Source organism: Amaranthus tricolor, chromosome 15 (genome assembly GCF_026212465.1).
Source record: "Amaranthus tricolor cultivar Red isolate AtriRed21 chromosome 15, ASM2621246v1, whole genome shotgun sequence".
In the NCBI taxonomy this organism is placed as follows: Eukaryota; Viridiplantae; Streptophyta; class Magnoliopsida; order Caryophyllales; family Amaranthaceae; genus Amaranthus; species Amaranthus tricolor.
This window is the reverse complement of record NC_080061.1, coordinates 2498503-2522720: the sequence shown is the minus strand read 5'-3', so window position 1 is coordinate 2522720 and position 24218 is coordinate 2498503. Positions and strand designations below refer to the sequence as shown.

Here is a 24218-nt window from a genome sequence, read left to right as displayed (position 1 = left end):
ATTTTTTTTACAAAAATCAAAGCAAAGAATAATTTGCCAAAACACACCTCATTTATTATTACGAGTCATCGACAACTTCTAACCCATTTTCTTTTGGGAAGTTCGCCCGTTGGCTGGCACCTTCCCTTCCTCCTTCGCTCCCCCACTGTTCTCTGTTTCTCTTTCTCTCTCCTCGAACGTCATAATTTTCTTTCAATATTCTCTAGGATCTGCTACATTTCTATCAGTTTCTCAATAAATTCAATTCAATTTTCCCCAGATTCGTAAAAACACCACTGGTAATTCAAATTTTTCTCAAAACCCACCAAAATGGCGCCAGTTTCAGCCCTTGCTAAATACAAACTCGTGTTCTTAGGTGATCAATCAGTTGGTAAAACTAGTATCATCACTCGTTTCATGTATGACAAATTCGATAACACATATCAGGTATTCAATTTTCTTTTCCTTCTATATGTTATATTTATCAGATCATCAACTTATATGTTTTGAATGATTGTTATATTGCTTTTTTATTTTAAATGGATCCCGAATTTTTCTAGGGTTTTGGTTTGTTTTTTGATCTGATTCAACGTGATCTTTGGCGGTATTTTAATGTTATAATATTGTCATCGCATATTGTGGAATTATATGATTAGTTTTGTTAGATTTGAATTTTATCTGTAGAAATTATTTGATTCGGATGCAATTGTTTGCATCAGGGTTTGATTCGTTGGTAGATCTGTATTTATAGTAGGAAATGGTTTATTGAGTGATTACTTGTTTGTTTGGTCTGGTAATTATGCATATACATGCGGCGTTTTTTTTTCATTTGGCATGGTTACTGCATTGATGTGAAATTTTGCATACATGGGTATGATGATTTGGCAAAAGGAAATGGTTGGATAGAATGAGTTGATTATGATCTAGTTTCATTTGTATGCCTGTGTCTCTGGATTGAGACCCCAGAATCCTTTGTACAATTCTACAGGGATAACCGAGCTCACTAAGCGTGATTTCAAGAAAAGGGCAGTTAGTAGAGTCATTAGTAATCTTAGTACTCATTTTGTTGATACTGATGATAAGCTTGCTGATATTTTGACTAAGGCTCTTGGGAATTGACAGTGTTGTGTTAGAAGGCACCAAATAAATAAGTGCATTGTTTCCGTCAATCAGTTAATGATGGGCCCTCAATATGACGATGAAAGGTAGAAATAAGGTTTTTTTTAGACGGACTGTTGAGAGGCAATGAACTTAGGAGCCGTGTAACATTTACTACCGAATAGAAGGAAATAGGGAATAATTTATGTGTAATTAGTTTTTTTATTTTGTTCGTCATCCATTTCTTTGCTTGAATAAGTGATGCAGTGAAAGGGTTGGGGAGAAGCTTTCTGTTTCTATTTCTCTCCTTCACATGCAAATAGTATTAGTTCAGTCAATTTGAAAAACTTTAGAATGTGCCTGATATGATACAATTTGGCCTTGCTTTTTCACTATGGTGTATTGATGTCATGTGTAGACTATGGGTGACAAAAATGAAAAACAATTAATAGTTTTATCAACAAAGTTAGTTCTACTTGATCATTGAGATACTGACGGAGAGGCACTTACATGGACCTAGTTGAAACAAAATTAACTACAAATCTATATGATAGATTGGTGGAGTTATGCCAATAAAACAATACAAAACTGCTCTTTAAGCAGTTTTATCGACAAAGTTTGTGATACATTATGCTTGAAGTTTCAATTCTAAAAGGAATAATGCTGAAAAGCACTCGATAGTAGGGTATGTGGTGTATCTTCTGGCTTCTCGCACTTCGTTTTGAAGTATTATTCGAAGATCTAAATGATGATTTTAAAGGGAATTCTAAGATGTAGTCGGGGTGAAAGGGTTCAAACTTAAAAGTTTCAGGATCTTTAGGGGATCATGCCATAAAGTGGTGAGATGAGGACAATTGAGAATAGATGAGGTGGTTGTGTAGTATTAGGATCCTCTCCATTACTTTTCTTTATCACTCATATTAGGATATTGACACCTATTTTAGAATAAAAAATAAAATGTTAAAATCCCTTCTTTTAAAACTCCATTTAGCAATTCTAGCCATTAGATTGAGTAATGGACCCTCCATTATATATTAAGTAATGGAGAGGATCCTAACTCGGTTGTGTAGTGACCTGGGAACTTTCTTTCTTTGCTTTTGTTTTTTCTTTCTAAAATCTTTCTTTTTTGTCTCAGCTCATAACCTATTCCCTTACAAATTGCTAGTCTTGGACTAGTAATAAGGTTTAAAAATGTTGGCTAGTGGCTAGGAGTGGCATGAAAGATCAGTAAAGGGATGCCATTTGACCAGCATATGTAAGATTGTTGGATGAGCGACTTTGGTCAAATTTCTTGTCCTGCCTTTTCATGTCTATTAGAATCTATGTTTCATTTCATTTTTGATTGCTTGTTACTTGTGGCCTCTCCACTCTTTTTGGATGTGGTTAAAACTTATGTGACTATTCTTATATTTCACAGGCTACAATTGGAATTGATTTTCTATCAAAGACCATGTATCTTGAAGATCGTACTGTACGTTTACAGTTGTGGTAAGATCATCCTTATATGTACCACATAACATCTCAACTTTAATAATTGAGTTTTTATGGTAGCTATCTTTATTAGTTTCTTATCTTAGTTGTATTGTACCATTTGGTTCTGGTGCTAGGGAAGCTTTTAAGTGAGTGGTAATCAGTATCAAACATTTGTTGTCATCATGATAAGGAAGCAGTCCCCTTAAAATTAGTTGATTATAGAAGTATAAAGTAGTTCCCGGACAATATGTTAACTTTCCATTTATACTTGCATGCCCTTATTGTTTATAGATGTTAGTTTTCTTGGAGTTATGTAGTATGCTTGCTGATTTTTTTGATCATTGGTATCAATATTCAAGTCTATTATACTAGACTACTCTAATATGTGCAGGGATACTGCTGGACAAGAGAGGTTCAGAAGTCTTATACCAAGCTACATAAGGGATTCTTCTGTGGCGGTTATTGTATATGATGTTGCAAGTAATCTTTTGACAAAATTGCTGAAATTCAATCTGCCAATAAGCAAACTTCTTACTTTTGATGTTGTGGTCCTGGGTTTATTGGAAAATGTTCAATCTACTTACATTTCCTTCTTGTGGTTTGAACAGGTCGACAATCCTTTCTTAACACAGCTAAATGGATCGAAGAAGTCCGTACTGAGAGGGGTAGTGATGTTATAATTGTCCTTGTTGGAAACAAAACCGATCTTGTGGATAAGAGGTAATTTAATGAAAGATGGTTTACATTTACTGAGACAGTCTCTTTGTTTGAATTTTTTAGTTGGTGTGGCTCTTACAGTTTTTATTCAACTAATAAGATTTAGGAGTATCTAATAGACTGTGTTTTCTTTATTCAAAAATAAAGTAGCAATGGAGTGTAGCCTTTTGGCTTTAGTATTTCCCACCCCACCATAATGTTTGTAGTTTTTCTTGTAACATTTAACTAGTATGAAGTCTTGTATTTTTTCTTTGGGGTGGGTAAGTCAGTCCTCTCTGTCTCTTGATTGGGAGCTGTACTTTTGATTCTCATCTCCAGTGAATGGTTGTTGTGTTTGTTGAAGATTTAGTACTTATTCTCTTTGAAGAACTTTGATATAGATGCCTTTATATACAGCTATCTCCAAATTATTAAAGAAAGAGGGATAATGCTATCACCTGCATGATTTTATAGCGTAGTTAAAATGTTTTCTGCTGCTTGCTTCATTGTTCGCAAATGAAGTCCGTATGCTTTGTTATAGAGCTCAGTTTTTGTTTGGTTTTCAAATCCATATTTCTTCGGGGATTTCACTCTCTCACTCACGGGAAGTTACTAAGAAGTGTTGGTCCGACTAAGAAGTTTTTACTTTCTATTAGATTTTTACTTTACCAAGGAGGGGGTGAGCAAGAAACTTCCCATGTTCAATGGGATTTCTTCTTTCCAAGGAAGTCCCACTTTGCTCAATGCAACTTTGCAAGTAATTACTATCATTTAGCACCTTTTTTTGTACATGAAACCATTCCCTGTAATATTTTTCCGTGTCAGGATTTTAGATTTAGTAGAAGTTAAGTGAAACTTGTGGTGCTTTCCCCTTCCTGTTTTCTCTATTATTCTCCTGCCTTCCATCACCATTTTCACTGGACCTTGGCCACCTTGGATTCCTTCTCCTTGTCTTTTAAGCGGGTGTTGATGAGAAATTTCAAAGTTCGGAGAGGATTTAACGGAACCCTTGCATAATCATGCTCAAAACAACTCATACCTAGGAGCTTAGGAAAAAAATGGTCCACCTTATTTCTTCTATTGCTTATAGTTAGACTCCTAGAATATCCGCTATTCACCCCCTTAGGTGGATTTGACAACAAAGATGATTTTGATGAATGAGCTAAGAGAAAAGTGACATGTGAAGCCCTTGGGGGCCTGGAGCATATGTGAAGATGCAATTCAGTTAGTTGATTATAGTAATGGTCGGAGTGGTAGGAGAGGTGAGAAGAGGAGAGGAGAGAAAGGAGACAGACTTGTGACATTGAATGGAAGGAAGAAAAAGGAGAAATGTGGGGAAATACAAGGGCACATTGAGCAACAAGACAGAATTTGAGTGATATTGGCCCTAGTTAGTTTCTAGTTCCTAACAAGTTAAAATATTTTCTCTGGTTCAACAAGTCAGAATTTGAGTGATATTGGCCAAGTTAGTTTCTAGTTCCTAACAAGTTAAAATATTTTCTCTAGTCAGAATTTTTAATCACTTTTTTAAAAATCTTTTTACTCTGCTAGTTGCAAATTTGAATTTTTTTTTATATCATACCCGTTGCGGTTCTTTACTTATATTTCTCTGCTTCACAGGCAAGTGTCTATAGAGGAAGGAGAAGCTAAAGCTCGGGATCTCAATGTTATGTTTATCGAAACTAGTGCAAAAGCTGGTTTCAACATTAAGGTAATCAATTACAACAAGTTTATAACATCTATTTTGTGATTTCATTCGATTTGCTTTCTGTCACTATAATACCGGGCGCATGGAATAAAACTCCTCTGCTACGTTACTATACATTAAAACTACCTCATATAGTGCAATTGTATAATAGAAAAAGTTCAGCAACAAAAATGCAATTATAAATTGAAAACTCCCCTTATATGATATTTTTTTTCAAATACTCACACCGCATCGTCTACGACTCGCATTATGACATAACTTGACATGCCTTTTGCAGGCACTGTTTAGGAAAATTGCTGCTGCGTTACCCGGAATGGAGACACTGTCGTCGACAAAACAGGAGGACATGGTTGATGTAAGTTTGAAGTCGACTTCGAGTGCACCTCAGCAGCAACAGTCTGGTGGATGTGCTTGCTGAGCCTGCACATTCTACTTAATTCTGTGTTCCATTTTGTACTTTTGGCTTTGGGATCCATCTACAAAGATTTTGCTCTCCCCTTCTATGAACAAATTACAGCCATTATGTGGTGGTTTTTCTGCTGGAGTTGAAGATTGTTCTTTGGAAATTTGAGGGAAACAAGAATGTAGAAAGTTTTTCATGAGTTTTTTTGTGATTTTGTTTGTCTGCACTTCAAAATATGTCACTCAGATGCGATTATGACTTGTCAGCTAATATTTAGATCAATTCACATTATGAAATATAAATGTTTTTGGCATTTTTTTTTGTTACTATTAATATTATTGTTAATCTCAGTATTTTTTTATTATCATTTTCAATACAATTAGCAAAAATAATTACGATTATTCCATATATAAAATAAGATGTCAGTCTACACAATGTGGATACGATCACGGGCGGATCTAGGTTAGGGCACACCCTGGCATGTGCCTCTGGGACAATTTTTAGTATAAACCTTTAAGCGTAATTTTGTTGTTTGGTTTTTGAAATATGATTATCAATTTTTATAATTAGATTACTTCATTGCTTGATATAAATAATTTTGGAAGATTAGAGATATTTTAAAGCTTGAATTTCTTCATTTAAGACTTTTAATAAATCAGCAGCCACTCCTACTTTTTTAGGGTTAATATTCAAAATATTGGAGCGTTTGTTATTTGTTTTATGGAGGTTGAGAATTGTGGTGACTTGAGATTAGACTTAATCTCTTATGCCTTTGTTTAATAAGTAGTGTGAATATAATGAATATTATAAGAGATTCTTTGGTTGCAAGTTAATTTTTTTCTATTGGAATTTCTAATTATTAGGAATTGATGTTTTGAGCATTTGTTTGATTTATCTAATTTGGTCAAGCATAAAAACTGCAAATTTCTATGGAAGTTCAAATTCATACAAAGGTACAAATTTAATTAGCAACGAGAAGTTAAGGTTAATTCAAACTCATGTGTCCATTTTACAAACGAAATTTTGTCTATTTATTGGTGCCCGGTGGGACTCTAATTCCTGGACACAAAATTTAAGTACTTTCTCTGTTTTTTCTAAATGGTAAAAGTTATAATTCTGACTACATAGAACACCACAAGTTAAATTATAAACGTGGTTTTATAATTTTTAATAATCAAATAAGCTAGAGTTTCTAAATTGTTCCACCCCTGGTTCGACCCTGTATCGACGATACTTTTTATCGTCCATTCCACTTATATGATACCGAAAACAAATTAAATTGTTTACACTATCAAGTTCGGATTCAAATGGGGCTTCTTTGTGAACCGGCTTCACTATATATATTATTCTTGTTTTTTGTTTTTTGCCAATTACACAATACAAAACTTTCATTCTTTACAGTGTTGAACGAGATTTCTCCAACAGCTCGATCGATCCTCAAACAGGTATTTTCGTTTTTCGTGATTTTTACGGTCTTGAATGTCATTGAATGATTACTTCTACAAGAAACAATTTCTCGATAATATAAAAAACAAAAAATAAAAAAACATTCTAATCAAAATTACACTAGATAGATTCCCGTGCCATGCACAATTTATTAATTATTTAAATAAAAAATTATTAATCTTGTATATGTAATTAAGCTATTATATGACTTTTAAATTATTGTTTTATAGCAATGTTACAATTCTCGGTAATAAAAAAAAAATTCTAATCAAAATAAATAGATAAAATAAATAATATAATTATTAATTTAACTTAATTAGTTAACAAACTTGCAAATATTCCCACCACCTAGCGTATGAATATTCAATATAAAATTAAAATTAACTCAAATAATAAAATTAGAATAGAAAACTTTTTTTGTTTCAGTGACACGTGTTTAAATCTTCTATTGCATTAAAATATAGTATGATGATTATATGACTCTTAAATCATTGTTTTATAGCAATGGTTTAATGCTCAGTAATATAAAAAATAATAAAAAACATTATAATGAAAAAAAATAGATAAAATAAATAACAAAATTATCATTGACAACAATATTTGACCTTGCAAGTGTTATCATCGCTAGTAGCGTATAAATATCCAATCTGAAAGAAAAACTAACTAAAATAATCTAAATAATAGAATTGGAAGAGAAAAGTTTTATTGTTGCAGTGACATGTGTCCAATTTTTCTATTGCTTCAGTGTATAATATGATGTATAGATAGATAAATAAATGATGAATTAATAAAATTTAAGATAAAAATTACCTAAAATAATTTAATTAATAGAATTGGGGGGAAACTTCTATTGTTGTAGTGTACTGTTCAACTCTTTTATTACTTTAATATATAGTATGATTATGTTTTACGTGTTGAAATTTTCTATTATTTTATATAATTACTTATAATCTATATTATTTAGTGCATAATTTTATGATTATGTTTTATATATATGAATAATATATATCTCAATCTAGTAGTAATACTTTTACAGCTTTTAAAACAAATTAATTTATAATTCTAACATGATTTAGGAGTCATATAATAACTTAATTACATACATAAAAGTAATAATTTTTTGTTCAAATGATTCATAAACCGTACTTGGCACGGGAATCTATCTAGTGTAATTTGACATCCAATAATTTTAATGCATTTGGCAAATGGCTATAAGATTGTACGTGTCACCTTATCTCAGTTCCCAGACTATGTCACTTTATCCCTATCGATTGGTTTTTCAACGAAAAATTAGTTACTCTTCGGCCTCTTTAGCTAAAACATAGTCACGTGAGATTTTATTTTATTTTTCATAGCTATATTTTTATGAATTTTTTTAATAAATTAATATAAATTTTATTTTTTTATAATAATGCTTAATTTTTTTGAATAATTGAATGATTTTATGAATTTTTTAAAAGGATTCAAAAATATTATACAAATTTGATCTCATTTTAAAGATTTTGAAAAAATATTATGTTCGTATAATTATTTTTTAAAAAAAATTTATTTATAGGTGAAATTACCCATTTATTAAATAAAACTAATTTTTTTAAAAAATATCAATATGAAATAGATAAATAACAACTACATGAATTTGCATGTCAGTATATTTATGAAGATATATAATTATTCTACAGTTGGTAAATAATCTTGAAAAAATAATTTTACTATATCAAGATATTATTCTCTTTTATTTTGAAAATAATATTGAAAATAATATTGGAAAATAATATTGGTGTACAAATTTTGTCATGTTTCATTTTTTGCTATATCAAGAAGTTATTTTCTTTTACCAAAGTAAATACCTGGAAATAATACTGCTTATTGAATCTTCTTATGCACGTTAAATTTTACTCCTTACATTAAGAAATGATTTTCACTATAAATTCATCTGCAACGTCAATAAAAATGAGCGGAAAAATTTTCATGTGTAACACGTGTCAATTATGTTTTTTCATTAGTAGTTTTTATAGATTATAGATAGATTATAGATAGTATATTTTTGTCTTATAAAATCAAATTATTATAAGGGTTAGTTCGTTAATTAGGTAGTTAGTGATAAAATTAAGTTTGTTGGATTTTCAAAATTCATCTAACTTTTATGAAAACACTGTCTAACTGTCGTAACATTTTTTGTTAAATTCTTGTTAATTTCCGTTTAATTAACCATTTTGTGAGATTTTTCCACGTGATAGCGTCCAGTTTATTGAATGAAACCAATCAACAATTCAAAAATGCCCTAACCCATGACCAAAAACCCTAATTTATTATTACAATTCAAGCAATCAACAAATTAAAAATTCAAAAATGCCATAGTTTTTCGACCCTAATTTTGCTAGTACTAAGTCCAACAATTCAAAAACTTCATTAACAAAATCCCTAAGTCGCAAGAAACACATACAAAAAAAAAAGAAATTTCGCAAAAAACAAATAACTGAACAAGGGAAAAGTGCAAATCGCAGAAGAAGGAAGCCATCATCTTCAAGAAGCCATACCTGTGAAGAAGGGGAGGGGCTGGCCGGTCACAACTGCAGAGGTGGCCTGAGAATCGAAGGGGAGGGACTGAGATTCGATTAACGCAGGAGTGAAATGGCAGTGAATGAACTGAGAATGGAAGGGAGTGAAAATCAAGGGCTGCTCTTCGAAATTAGACTACTGTGAAAAAATCTTATAAAAATGTTATTATTGAGATTTTATAAAAATTAAATGCTATCATGTGAAATATCGTCATTCTCATGCAAATTCAAATTATTATAACGATTAACTTTTAGGTGTTGATATGTAGCTATTAGAAAAGCTATACAAATTAACAATCTTAAACTCAGTCCAATGGTGAGAAGACGATTCTACCCTTCATTAACTCCTCGATCCTCTAACATCTCATCTTCCTCGTTATTTCGTAGACAAATCTTTATTAAGACCATTTCAACATAAGCCGACTAATTATGGGCTAATTCAATTATTATTTTCTTAAAAATTAACTCAATTAATTTATTTTAAATATAAATGATTTAGGTTGCTTATATAGGTTAGTCTCACTATCAAACGATCTCATACTAGACTTGTTATTTATATTATTGTAAACTATTTTAAAGTCAAATTAAAGGAAATTCAATGGAGCACAAGATAATATAATTGTTGGATCACCAAATCTGATTGGAACACCTCTGAATATCCTTATAGCATCTCCCTTTGATTGTTGAAAATCTGCTGATTCTGTAGGCGATAGACAAGCACCGTTGCAAAAGTGAACTTTAAATTGATGCATATTTTTAAATTTGTATAGTATAAAAGACTATTTATTAGCTGTAAAAAATCAGAAAACGGACATTGCTCATTCTTCTTAATAAAAGTGAAGGTTTAAGCGGTACATAATTGGCATATGGGTATTACTCAGATTCGTTTCTAAGGGTAGTTTTGAGGTGTAATTGCTTAGGACTCAGCTCATAAAGAAGTTTAAATTGAGTTAATTTTTATAATTAAAAATTAATATTTGCATAAGTAGCTTCTAATATGAATCGAAATTGCAGCATTAGATATCTCAATTAAGTGAATATTTCCCAAACTACATATATAGTTGGAGAAAAAATAACTGAAACGTTACTGCAACCACCTAGTAGTATACTTGCATGAGGTGACAAGTAATGATTAATTGATAAATAATTAAATATTCTTTTGATAGCCATAGGTACTTGATGAATAATATTCCCTCTTATTCATCTTAAGTGTCTTATTTACTTTATACACTATATGTAAAGCGCTTATTTAATTATTAATATATATAACTATATATAATTAAAAATTATAAAAGTTTATATTAATAAATTTTACGTTAAAATAAATCAAATAAGATCATATAACTATGTTTAAACTTATAAATTAATAATAAAATACAATTTAATAGTAATAGATGAATAATATCCTAAAAGTAAATAAGACACCTAAGATGAAAAAGGAGTAAATGAATAATGTCATATATATATATATATATATATATATATATATATATATATATATATATATATATATATATATATATATATATATATATATATATATATATATATATATATATATATACAATGGCCCTATAAATTTAATTCAGAAAATTCAAAGCAAGTAAATATATCGTGATTATGTTGGAAGTTCTATATTTACAACTTAAATAAATTGTAATAGATATCAGAAAATTAAAAGCAAGTATAAAAACGTCCTAAACTCCTAATCCAGACAGATTCACTTACCAGAATCCATTAATTGACAGTGATGAAGTGCATGTGCAGTTATTATAAAAATTCGCTCAAATATCTTAGTTTGTTCATACTATTAATTATAAACTCATCCAAATATACTACTTCAATTCCTTTATATCTACCAAGTACCATTATATCATATATTTTTCTCAAAGTTTTTTTTTTTAATTTTCTCTTTTTTGGTTCTTATGGATGCTAATGCTCAAGAGTTGCCAAAACATATCAAAGGTAATTAGCAATTTAATTAATTATTTTAAAGGTTAGCCAGCTACTTAATTAGCAATTTGATTGGCTTTTTTTATATAAAAGAAGAATTTTTATCATCAAAAATTACTCCATATAAATTAAAAAATAGCTATTTTTGTGAGAGACCGTCTCCCAGAGAAACGACCTCAAAACAAGAAGCTCATGTTCTTATTTTCCCTTTAATTTGTATTAATTGGGCTATTTAGTCTATATATATAGTACGTCTCTCGAAAAGACCGTATCTCATAACAATTTGTGATTAAAAATTTTAAATGTTTTTAATGTTCGTTATTACAATGGCCAATCAAAATAACCTATTTGTTGTTATCAGGTTAATGTTGTGTATATCTAATTCAAAAATAATGATATATTATTTTCTTAATCTTTTGTACGTAGGCAGAGGAGACGAAGATGACTACAAACAATACCATACTGCTCATCCTATAACAATTAACCAAATCAACAAGAAAACAAATTTCTACAAACCAAAGTATAAACACACCAAAAAAAGGGTTTTGATCACTATTTATACCCTTTTTATTCTCATTGGTAACACAAGTGCAACTCTCTTGGGAAGACTTTATTTTGACAAAGGTGGAAAAAGCAAATGGATGGCTACCTTAGTACAATCACTTGGTTTTCTTCTTTTCATTCCCTTAAAATTCATCTTCTCACCCTCAAAAACAACCCTAAATAGTCCTTCACAACTTAAACTATCTTTGTTATACTTGACTTTTGGCCTCTTTTTAACCGGGGACAACTTATTGACCTCATATGGGCTCATATACCTCCCCGTCTCTACCTACTCTTTGTTGTGTGCCTCGCAACTAGCCTTCAACGCGATCACATCCTTCTTTATAAACGCGCAAAAATTCACTGCTTTAATCATTAATTCAGTTGTAATCCTCACCATCTCGGTTTGTCTCTTAGCCATTAATTCAAACGATGAGAACAATATGGGCAATTATAACCCTAATGGAAAGTATGTTCTAGGGTTTTTATGTACTATTGGTGCATCCGCAACATATTCTTTAATGATGTCCTTGATACAATATTCTTTCGAAAAATTGATAAAAGATGAGAGTTTTAACACTATTGTATGTATGCAGCTTTATCCTTCATTTGTCTCGAGTTGTGCTTGTATTCTAGGGCTCTTTGCTAGCGGAGAATGGAAGACAATTAAGACGGAAATGAGGGAATTCAAGTTAGGGAGAGCTCCCTATGTGATGATATTAACTTGTACGGCTATAGGTTGGGAAATTTTCTCATATGGGTTATTAGGGTTAATTTTTGAGATTTCTTCACTTTTTTCTAATGTGATTACTACTTTGGCTTTGCCATTAACCCCTATTTTTGCGGTAGTGTTCTTTCATGATAAGATGAATGGGGTGAAGATCATTGCTTTGGTATTGGCTATTTGGGGATTTTTTTCTTATATCTATCAACATTATTTGGAAGAAATTGAAGCTAATAAAGCACAAAAACAAAATGGGAATGAAGTTGATCTTGATGTAAGCTTAGAGATGTGCTAATCATGCATATGTTTGAGAGGTTGTACATAGAATTATGATTTTATGATGTATTTTTGTGATTTTATGAGAAATGAAATGATCTTTTAGATCAAAAATGGTCAATTAAATCGAATCTTATGGGAAAAGTAGTATATACTCTAACTGAGACAGAATCATTTCTCAAAAGTAAATGTCATATATTTATAATTAGCAAAAATCGATTTTAATTATTATACTAAGTTGTATTCAAAATTTTTAAATCACACTAGGATGCATATTTGAATGTACTTGGATGCAACCAAAGCAACTACCCTTGAGTCTCTAAGATTTGGCTTTTATTACTTTTTCACACTATTTAAATTTAATTGTTAATTCTTTGATTATATATAATAAAACTTATAAAAAATAATATTAATAATTCTTGAACGTTGTAAAAAATAATTGTTCCAAAATATGTGGGACTGAGTATATAATATTATTTATGATAATCAAGCATATGTAGACGATAATCAAACAATTGAGGTAGGTAATAGTGCACGGGTGTATAATGTATATGCATGTCCACTCAAAAAATGTACTTTATGTTGCCAATTGCTTTATGAATATGTAAAATGATTTATTGATAGTATTGAGTTTGATACGTATTACATAATCTAAGAAAATTAAAATTAATTTTTAAAAAATTAATTTTTAAGATACACTCCTAAAAAAAGAGTATATTGGCAATATTTATGAAAAAACTTTTCTTTTTCTTGAAAAAACAAGAAAGATTGGCTAGAAAAACTTCATCATCACCATCCTATCCAGTGTATTCCGCTCATAGAAAAGCTATGGACAGGGTTTGGAGAGGGAAAAATAGAGGCAACTCATACCCATAATGGAGAGCGTGGCCAAAGAAGTCTCCCGACTCGAGAAACTTATAATAAATAATAAGACCATGGTCAAATTTATTAGTTATCGGTATATTATCACTATTTATTTTTAATAAAAAGCAAATTTTATTAAATTGTTTATTAAGTTCTTATATTATATATACATTAGCCATAATGAATTTGACTTTTCAACTCATACCTATGTAAACAAAGAATTTTTGAAATAAAAGTTTCAATACAACCCTTAGTAATGATCACATTACTCAAGGAGAATTTCTAGGCTGCTACATAGACAATGGACCCGTAAAACACTAATGCTGAAGTGCCTAACTGATACCTCCAATACATAAAATACAAAGAAAATTATGAATCTTACATTCCAATTAGTCTTCTACTTCAAACCTCAAAATCCCATTAGAATTGATATTAATTTCCAATTAAGAATCTTGCTTTCCTAGCAACATCTGATGGTCAATTTCTAAGCTCAATACTTCGCGCCTCAAAATATGGTACACTAATCTAATATTCGCTCATTTTTTTTCCTTAAATAACTTTATTCTACTTTTTTAGATGGAAATGTGCGTACTGTTACTTTAAGAATGTTTGGCAAACGGTTGATAGTTGATTACAATAACTGATTTGATCAACTAATTTAACCAATTGATTTTGAACCCCTACTATGAGGAACTTGTAAAAAAAACAACTAATTCATAACAATAAGTTGTTCCAATCAGCTAATTTACCAAATATTAGGTTTGACCCTCCTACCCTTTAATTGGATTAAAATAAACTAAAATTGCTCAATAAGTTATTTTGTCAAACACCCTTTTACCCAATAATTCAATCCCAAGAATGTGACAATAAAGTGTGAATTGTTGAAGGAAAAGGAATTTGTAAGGTTGTTATCTTACACTGAACAATGTAAAAACTCTGAAGTCTTAGAAGGATGCTGGGTCAAAACTCAAAAGCATTGAAACCTTGCAAATTGAATGTCAAAAGATTAATAATCTTACCAACCTCCAAAAGGAATTCTGGTGTACTTTTACACTATAAATACAGGATGTTCATGCACCAAGGAACACAATTTCTCTCGAGTCTCGATCATATATTTAGCACCTTCATTATACTCTCTTCGAAATGAAACTCTCATTGCACAGTCGAGTTTACCTTCCAATATGCTTGATTATCCTGAGAAGTGCTGCAAATGCACAAAATTGTACTGACTGCTTCGTTCAATCACGCGCATCATATTATCCAAACTCTGATGAAAACGGAACAGATAGTGAGTATACTGCATGTATATACATTATACAAATGCACTAAGTTATATGATAACAGATGAATTAACTGTATAATTGAAACGAAATGCAGAAGGAGCTTGTGGGTTTGGCGCGTTTGGAGCTACAGTCAATGGTGGAGACGTATCAGCTGCCTCAAATCTATACCGCAGTGGGGTAGGTTGCGGTGCTTGCTATCAGGTAAACAGAATGATAACTTTGTTATTGGGTACGCAACAAGACCCACAAGAGAGAACAGTTGACTGCACACGAACCCAATGAGGTGGTTTTGGGATGGAACCCCATCAGGTTTGTGTGCAGTCAATGCTCCTCTACTGTCGGTAGAAGTCACGAGAAAAGCTTCCTCAATCTGTTCTTTACCAACTAATTAGCTTTCTGTGAGCTGTAGTTTATGCATTTGATCAATGTTTGTGTAGGTGAGATGCACCAACAGCAATTACTGCTCAGACACTGGGGTTACGGTGGTTATAACAGACCAAGGTTCCGGGGATAACACTGACTTTATCCTTAGTGAACATGCTTTCGGCAAGATGGCTCAAACACCAGATGCAGCTGCAACTTTGAAATCTCTTGGTGTTGTGGATGTAGAGTATCAACGGTAGGCACATAATAAATCGACATTTTGTTAGTTGGGGGGAATTCAGGATACTAGTGCAGAGTGGGCCAAACACTCATCTATGCAAGTATACTATACCAACCCGTGTCATTTTTCAATATTAATAGGGTTTATAATCAAACGACCCGAGGCATGGCCTAAGCAGGCTTAAGTCTGGATTCTCTGCACAAAATCTGAGTCAACAAGGTATAATCGATTGTTTACTGTGTCATTGAAACAGAGTTGCATGCAGCTATCCGGGGAAAAACATAACATTCAAGATTGAAGAGAGCAGCAACAACCCAAGTTATCTTGCTTTTTCTATCTATTATCAGCAAGGCGAAAAGGACATCACAGCCGTGCAACTATGCGAGGTCTCAATTTCTTTATCCATTGACAAAAATTTCATCTATAGCTATACAATACCTTATTTCACTATGTTTTTCTAGACAACTCCAGGATCAAGGTCGACTTTTAAGGGGCAAAAAGGATTATGTGTCCTAGGCCCATCCAAAAATATTAGGAAAACAACGTCTAATAGTCAATAGTTAGGAGCCCATAATAATTATATATTAAGTAGTTAGGGGCTATAATTAATATTTCGCCCCGAGCCTCAATAATCTCAGGGCTGGTGTTGGGATGGTTTATCCTTAAAGATATGTGCACACTCATTACTTCATTAGAGCCCTTCTTCCTCTAGCCATATAGTTTTGGAATGATATCTCCTTGGCTTATGGACTATAAGGCGTATGCACCTCGTGTTTTTCAGATAATATATTAGCATTGATACTAAGTCCAACCTAATTTAACAGCTAGCTTGTCTAGGATTTACAGACAATACAGAGGAATAATATAACTAACAAGCATTTTGTATGTACAGACGCAAAGTTTTACCTGCAAATTACTGCAGAGAGATCATGGAGCTGTGTGGACAAGTACGCCTCCTCCAAGCGGACCGTTAACTATAAGAATGTTGTTCAGTGATGGCGATGAAGCAGATGATTCATGGGTTGTTCCAGTCAATGACATACCTCAAAACTGGACACCAGGAGCCATATATGACTCTGGTGTACAAGTCAACTAAATTAGCTTTATTCTTTCTCTTTATATGTTGTATTTTACATCAGATCCAAGCATAGGCAATATATCAGTAAATTGTAACATTTGTCAACTAATAAAAATCTAGTTTCATGGTTCTTACATATTTGTGATAACAATAAGTTGTTTTCCTTGATAAGAATCCCATCTGTCGACATCTTATCATCTCCCTTGCGCACCATTAACTTCAGGTTCCTGCGCAATCAGCCTAATGTAGCAATTTAAGGAGTATCTCTTTTGCCATATATTTTGTATAATTTAGCATTTTGGATTCCGATTTGAGACCACTTTAACCTAAAATTTTGAGGCATTGCTCCAAATAACTCTATTGCTAACTCCATATTCCTAATTCGAACGTAGCAGGAAAGACTCAAGTTCCAAGTAAAAAACATTTCTGCTTGGCATTTCATCAAACGGCTTACGTAAAAAAACCCGCTTCCACATTCTTCAAATGTCGACTAATTATAGTACTCCAAGTCCCCAAAAGGCCAAAACACACTCAGAACTTTCATCAAACAGCTTCTATGCATTCTCAATCCTTTCCAAGACCAAGTAACTTATCAAGAATTAAGTTTTGCTTATAATTTTATTTAGAAAAAATTACCCTGAATAATACGAACTTTCACTGATTTTCCTATAATAACTAGTTACACTTAAAAGACAAGATGTCTCGTCCATGAAACTAGTTACAATATAACCCTCAATTCACTTCGATAATGATCTCCCAGAGAACATTATTTAAAAACCCGAAAGCTTCCATTCATAAGGATAAGAAAAGAATATTTTTCTCCTAGGAAAAATTGGTCCCTAAGAATACGAAGATGCAGGAAAATTAAGTTATGATAAGTTTAAACATGCCGGTGAGCTCGAATAAGGTTAATAAACTCTGAACAATTCAGATAAAGGTAACCAAATCAATTTTGTATCGAAACGGCTAAAATGTATCCGAATAATTTCAAGTACCAATAGTTCAAAAACGATGAAGAAGTAATTAAATTGGAAGAGCAAAGTGAGCAAAAGATGAAGAAAAGGCGGTAGAAAAAAGGCTGTCTAAATACCCATTAAAATGATGAAAAAATGGGAAATTTACTGGATTTCTAGGTAAAGAACGGTCAGGTATTCCAGTGGGAAATATGTATCAAAGTTCGTATTATTCATGGTTAATTGAAAATTCGTATTATTGTAGAAGTGAAAATTCGTATTATTCAGGGTAATTTTTCCTAAAACTTAAAAGTAAACTTTTAAGTGTTGAAATTAACATTAGAGTTGATAACTTTTTAAAACATAGTATTTTTTTTATTGAATCATTATATGATCCCACATAGTAAACATAGTATTTTTTAATCCTTAATATTTTTAATTGTTCTTAATTAAAAATTATAAGAAGTTGATATTAATATTCCTTGTATTGATACGAATCAAATAGATCCCAGATGACTAAGTTTAAACTTATACGTTAAGAATAAAATGCAAATTAAGAGTGATAAATAAATAATAATAAAAATTAAATCGCAAATTCTTGTGAGAGGCGATCTCTTTGAGAGACCATTTCTAATTGGGTCAGTCCATTATATATTAAATATTATAATTAGACATTAAGAATAATGTAAGTAATCATTTATGATATTGAAAGTAGGCATTAAGAATATGGTAATTAAGCATTAAAGATAATGTAAGTAGGCATTAACTTTAATGTATTGGACTTGAAATATGTCTCTCAAAGAGACGATCTCTAAAGAGACTAGCTGAAATTAAATATTACTAATAGGTAGAATAGAAAGGCCTACAAAATATAAATATTGGGAAATGTAATTACTTAACATGAGACAGTCTCGTTCAAGTTTTTGTGATTGAGGTTTGCTAGGTAAATAATGGTGATTTATTAATTTGGTAAACCACATATAGGTGGCAAGTACTTATTGGTCTATGACTTTAATGAATTTGTTTTTCTTTTTATTATGATTATTTTATTAGTTTTTCTTTTGTCTTTTACAAATCACCATGATTATTTTATTAGTTTTATTAATTTGGTAATCCACATATAGATGGCAAGTACTTATTGGTCTATGACTTATTGGAGTATTTGTGATTAGTTAAAATTGGGCTGAGATGTAATTTGGGCAACAAGTCATGTTTGGATCGACTACCAATCAAATATTTTAATGGTGTGTTTGGCACAAGGGAATAGGACTCATGAGATTTTAAAATGAGACTTTGAAAATAAAAAAGTTACATTTCTTGTTCATCATGATAGGAATTTGGAAGAAAGAAATAAAATAAAAGTTAACTCAAATACCTACCATCTCTAAAAACATTTTTCTTGGGGACTTTCTCTCATTTTTATTCTCATTTTCTTTCGACAAACAAAAACTTAAACTTATTTTTGAGATAAAGTCCCATTCCATCCGTCAAATCGCTCGTGCCGAACACCCCCAAGTCTCCGCCTAGTTAGACGAACTAACAGAGGGTTGTTGTCTCAACAAAAATGGAGTTCATCGACGATTATGATGAAAGCAGACCCAGGCTCATCTTCCAATCCCGCCCTGTACCTTCATCATCTTCCATTGATTCACCTCAAAATTCCCAGAAAAATAAGCCATTAATCATCTTATTTATCTCATTATCTCTTCTTTTTCTGACTTCCTCCCTCTTTTTTATCCGATCACAGTTCCTCCAATCTATTTTCATCTGGTTTTCTCTTTCTCTTCTCATTGGTCCATTTGCTCCACTATCCATCACTGGAGGAGATATTCGAGTCGGTCAAGGAAAAATCGTTGAATTCCCTCTTCAAACAGACACCGTCGATGATGATTTCGATGAATCCAAGAAAAAATGGCCCAATAAAAGAAACCGAGGCAAGAGATCAGATCTTGATGGGGTCAGCTCAAATGGGTCTTTTAATTTTGTGAAAAATAGTGAGAAGATTTCAAAATCGGAGGATTTTAGGGTTGACTCTAAGGAAAATGATAAACAGATTTTGAATTCAAAGAAAAATGTTGATGGGGCTTTGATTGCAGAGAAAGAATGGAGTGAAGAAGATTTGGGTTTCTTAAGAAAGCTAGTTATAAAGCACCCAGTTGGGAAACCTAGAAGATGGGAGGTAATTGCTGACGCATTCAAGGGTAAGCATAGTGTAGAGAATGTTATTAGTAAAGCTAAGTCATTAGGGAAGGAAAAACCGGTAGATTCCGATTCATATTCGAAGTTTTTGAAGGATAGAAAGGCAGTTGATAAGAGGGTTGAAGGTGGGAATGTGGGAATGGGTAATGGAGACTGTAGTGGGGAGGTAAATAGTTGGAGTTCTAATGAAGATATTGCATTGCTTAATGCATTGAAATCATTTCCAAAAGATGTATCAATGAGGTGGGAGAAGATTGCTGCTGCTGTTCCTGGGAAATCTAAAGCTGAGTGTATGAAAAGAGTTTCAGAGTTGAAGAAGGAATTCAGGAGCTCTAAGGCTTCCACTGAGAGCTAGTTTGATGGGATTACATAGCTTAGGTATGATTTCATATATGTTCAATTTGATGGTTTTAGCCTTTTATGCTTTTATTGTATTGTTCATCATGAATATGTTTTGTATTGAGTACTGATTGACTAATTTGATTGAAATTACTCGATGTTTTAACTTGTTGGTTGTTTTCACTTTTTTACACTTGTTTCTGTATTGTTGTGTGTTCCTGTTACATTTGAAGATCCTGTTGGATGTTGATTCAGTTTGAAGAGCTATAATAGTGAGGTTATGCTTTGGGTTGAATGAAAATTCAAAGTGGTTGTAGTGAATACTATGTACTAAAGTAAGAGAAGATTACAGATAGGTGCTTTATTTTTATGAGTTATGACCCATAAGAATTGATGATTGAACTTGGAGATGCTCTGAGCTTTTCATGTAGTCTAACTAGAATTAAGTGTGATTTAGAAGCATGGCTTGCTACTTTATGGTATAGCTCTTCTCTTTTTGTTTGAAGCTAAAAGGGATTAGGATTGCTTGTCGAACAAACCCGTGAGAACAAACTGTTCGGACAAATATAATTGTCATTATGCGCCTCTATGATGAGAACAAACCAATGAGAACAACCAGGAAAACCTCTGGTGGTTCTAAAGAGACTGGAATATGTGCCTCTAGGATATAATCCAAGTGCTCAACCAGTTGATCTACCCCTGCAGTAAAAGCTACTTTGAGATGATATTGGATTTTCTTGTGAATCATGTGTGTGTATAACTTAACTTCTCTGATATTGAGAGTAATTCCATGCATTAAGTCATGAATTTGGTTCTTCTAATACTTCCCTAGACGTCTATTCCAGATACTTGAACCAGGCTTCAATTTATACGTCCTGCCAAGTATTCTTTGGCAACCTGCTCCACTATTAAACGCTGTCCTATCCATAGTCGATTAGTCGTGTGTGTCCGATCGAGAAGTCCTCAGGCAACATCCAAAAGTACATTAGACACAATTTTAGATAGCAAGATAATCATGCTCATATTTGAGAGGTAAGGATTGGTCATGATCTCACTGCAAAATCTTCTTTTTCGGAAGATGATTCTTTGCATGAATAACCATTTTCAGATCATGTTCCTTCTGCTTTGACTATTTTTTGGCAAAGAATGTTGCATCTATGCCCCGAATTATACTCTTCAGATGTCATCAAAATCAACCATATACCTCTTTTGCTTTAAAATTCCTGCAGCTCGGTGATACTTCATTCATTCTATCTTAACTCTGGTTGTCGGAATACTACACTGATGTGTGGGGTTCTTGGTTTCCCCCGGGATTTTTGTCTCTATCTTTGTTTAATGTCGTTAATACAAAAGCGCTATATGTATTCTTTCTCTTTTGAGTTTATGATAGAAAAGGTGTTACTCGAACACGTCTCTATGAGAATGGTAATTGAGAGTTGATGTCGTTACAGACTGGCCGGAAAAGAAGGCCTATCTGATACTGACAATTGATGTTGGCTACTGCAGGAAGAACAAATAATCTGTTGCTAAAAAAGCAAAATAGGTCGAGTCAAGACCGAGTTCTCTTGTTCATATAGTGTTTAAATCTTAATTATACATTAGATCATATGGATATGGGATGAGGGGGCTTGATGAATTCTTAAACTCTCTTAGGTTTAGGAAGGAATAGCTTTTAAACTGTAATAATGTATTTGACTAGAAAGTGATTATAGATGTATTTACTCAGTTGTTGTGCACGCATGCACAACTAAAATACTTCGTTCTGAAATACTTACTACATTACTCTTATTGGTATTTATTCATCGTTCAAGGTTATTTTATTTATTGTGGTTAATGTGTAAGAAAAAATAGTCAAGTAGGATCATGTTTGAATCGTCTGATCACTTATTTTCTTGATATTAACATTTTATAATTTTTAGTATGCATAATTCAATATATAAATGATTAAAATAACTCATTAGATTGCATAAAATGTCAAATGGAACTAAAATAGTATATATCCCTTGAAATTTAATGATTACAATTTAAATATGTATCATTACACATACTATTATTGCTTATTAATAATTAATATCATAATTCCCTAGAAAATTAATCCCCTTCCCAAAATATCATATTTGATATAATTACATACCTTATAATAATATCAAACTCTATTATTAATCATTAATGAATTGCAAAAATAAAATAAACACTATCCATTCATTCATATATAAACACATTCATTCATCAAAATTCAGATAACTAACAAATAAATCAAATCAAAGGAGTATTTAGAAAGCAAATTAGTGTAATCATGATGAAGAACATGTTGATCATAGTGTTCATAGTATTGATATGTAACACAGGTTCATCAAAATGGGGGGTTTATGGTGGAGTAGCACACAGCATATCCAAGCCAGATGATGTTTCATGTTTAGATCAGCTATCAGTGGCTCCAGGGTGTTACGATGCACTCAAAAAATCAGCGGTATCAAAGAAGATAATTGTAGGTAGAGATTGTTGTGATGCAGTTTATGGGCTTAGTGAAGACTGCTTCAATCAGATCTTTTCTACTCCTCCTTTGACTGTTTTGTTTGGTAAAGGAGTTCTTTCTGTTTGTGATGAAGGTCGATTCCATGATAGCAAGCTAACGAGAAACTAAAGACGATAAACATTACGTAAAATCTCGAATGTGGTAAGTCGTAACGATCTGTGTAATTATTTTTTGGTCAATGAAAATATTTTTTTTTATCGTGGTTTATATATTGGGGTCACATAACTTAAATACCTTACAATGTATTTGATGATTTGATCAGATTTAAGAATAATGAAGATTTTAATGGCATATAGAAAAAAAAGTTCCAAAAAAGTTTTTTGGAACCGTTAATTAATCTTGCCATAAATATGTGCTTTATTTGAACTTGTATATGAATAGGAGTTATTTGAACTTACAATGAGACTTGACTTCAAACCAGTCAAGCAAACCAAATCCCATCGATTTGATTCGATCGACAAGTTTCACTCGATTAGACCTGTATAATGGGTCGGATAAGGCTAGTATCAAACTCATAAAATGGGGTTATGTAGAAAACATGCTCAAATGGGGCGGTTTTTCTGGCCCAGCTCATTTATAATTTGTTCTTTTAAATTTCTATTGAAATAACCATAATACTTCGACTTAAATGTCTTATAACTTGCTTTTGTCAATTATAATTAGACTATTAATGATTATAAAGATATGTTAATGAGTCATAATTCAAGCAAAAATAATAAGGCCCGTTTAAGGCCAGTTAAATGTCGGAAAATAAAAAGCTCATTTAAAACCCACATATTTAAGTGTTGGATCTGAACCACCATTGCACGACTCTAGACCCAACCACCCATTCTTACAAGCACAACTTATGCACCATTTAGTACTTACATACATATTTTGTTAATGGCTTATCGCAAGAAAATTTTAAATTGGATGAAATTTTTCGATCAAAATAATTAAAACATCAACTTTTGTACTTACATATATCTTTTTAATTGTTTAATCAATATATAACACTTTAAATACTAGAACACTCGATTCTTTTTGAATTTATGTTTTTTATATGATCATGTCTCCAGTGGCAGATTCAATGAGATTATTATTGAAAAACTCAGTGAAAGTTTTAGAACAATCGATAAAAAAATAACAAAAATACTCTTGAAAAATTATAAATATATTTAATCTTTTAATTTAGTAGAAAATATTAATATTAAATACAAATATTTTTAACCAAGTTTTGTAGCATAGTTGCTTCAATGGGAGCATAATATATTTGGAGATACTCCTATTAGAAAATATTTTCTAAAATAAGGAGCCTATATTCTCATTGTATGTAATAAATGTGTTTTATAATGTATGTATAGACTCGATCGTTATAATATATTTATAATATATTTATTATTAGTCTTTTAATGATATTGTCTTATACAATAATTTAGAGAAAATTATAAAAAACTACCTAATTTATACCCTTTTTGTAAAAAACTACCTTATGTAAAAATTTTTGCAAAAAACTACCTTATATA

The 24218-nt window shown here is 31.6% G+C and overlaps 4 protein-coding genes across 4 annotated transcripts; all 4 read left to right on the top strand.

Moving 5' to 3' along the window:
• Positions 1-22: 22 nt before the first annotated feature.
• LOC130801520 (ras-related protein RABH1b) lies at positions 23-5671 on the top strand. The gene is made up of 6 exons (XM_057665388.1): positions 23-426; positions 2495-2565; positions 2942-3030; positions 3159-3270; positions 4867-4957; positions 5232-5671. The coding sequence occupies exons 1-6, from the start codon at positions 310-312 to the stop codon at positions 5370-5372; spliced, it is 621 nt and encodes a 206-aa protein (XP_057521371.1). The 5' UTR covers positions 23-309; the 3' UTR covers positions 5373-5671.
• Positions 5672-11640: 5969 nt separating this feature from the next.
• On the top strand, positions 11641-13423 carry LOC130801763 (probable purine permease 11). The gene has a single exon (XM_057665643.1). The coding sequence runs from the start codon at positions 11641-11643 to the stop codon at positions 12874-12876; it is 1236 nt and encodes a 411-aa protein (XP_057521626.1). The 3' UTR covers positions 12877-13423.
• A 1441-nt stretch (positions 13424-14864) lies between these two features.
• On the top strand, positions 14865-17042 carry LOC130801741 (expansin-like B1). Its single transcript, XM_057665622.1, has 5 exons — positions 14865-15009; positions 15099-15205; positions 15442-15623; positions 15862-15994; positions 16501-17042. The coding sequence occupies exons 1-5, from the start codon at positions 14865-14867 to the stop codon at positions 16702-16704; spliced, it is 771 nt and encodes a 256-aa protein (XP_057521605.1). The 3' UTR covers positions 16705-17042.
• A 2040-nt stretch (positions 17043-19082) lies between these two features.
• LOC130801591 (transcription factor MAMYB) lies at positions 19083-22295 on the top strand. Its single transcript, XM_057665469.1, has 2 exons — positions 19083-20216; positions 21684-22295. Exon 1 carries the CDS (start codon positions 19204-19206, stop codon positions 20191-20193), a length of 990 nt encoding a protein of 329 aa, XP_057521452.1. The 5' UTR covers positions 19083-19203; the 3' UTR covers positions 20194-20216; positions 21684-22295.
• Positions 22296-24218: the final 1923 nt, after the last annotated feature.

Bases quoted from the DNA above. Each gene is read 5' to 3' on its own strand.
- LOC130801520 (XM_057665388.1), top strand. From the start codon at position 310: ATGGCGCCAGTTTCAGCCCTTGCTAAATACAAACTCGTGTTCTTAGGT. The intron at 2,566-2,941 runs GTAAGATCATCC...TAATATGTGCAG, and splicing joins ACTGTACGTTTACAGTTGTG to GGATACTGCTGGACAAGAGA. The intron at 3,271-4,866 runs GTAATTTAATGA...TCTGCTTCACAG, and splicing joins ACCGATCTTGTGGATAAGAG to GCAAGTGTCTATAGAGGAAG.
- LOC130801763 (XM_057665643.1), top strand. From the start codon at position 11,641: ATGGCCAATCAAAATAACCTATTTGTTGTTATCAGGTTAATGTTGTGT.
- LOC130801741 (XM_057665622.1), top strand. From the start codon at position 14,865: ATGAAACTCTCATTGCACAGTCGAGTTTACCTTCCAATATGCTTGATT. The intron at 15,010-15,098 runs GTGAGTATACTG...AACGAAATGCAG, and splicing joins TGATGAAAACGGAACAGATA to AAGGAGCTTGTGGGTTTGGC. The intron at 15,995-16,500 runs GTCTCAATTTCT...TTGTATGTACAG, and splicing joins CAGCCGTGCAACTATGCGAG to ACGCAAAGTTTTACCTGCAA.
- LOC130801591 (XM_057665469.1), top strand. From the start codon at position 19,204: ATGGAGTTCATCGACGATTATGATGAAAGCAGACCCAGGCTCATCTTC.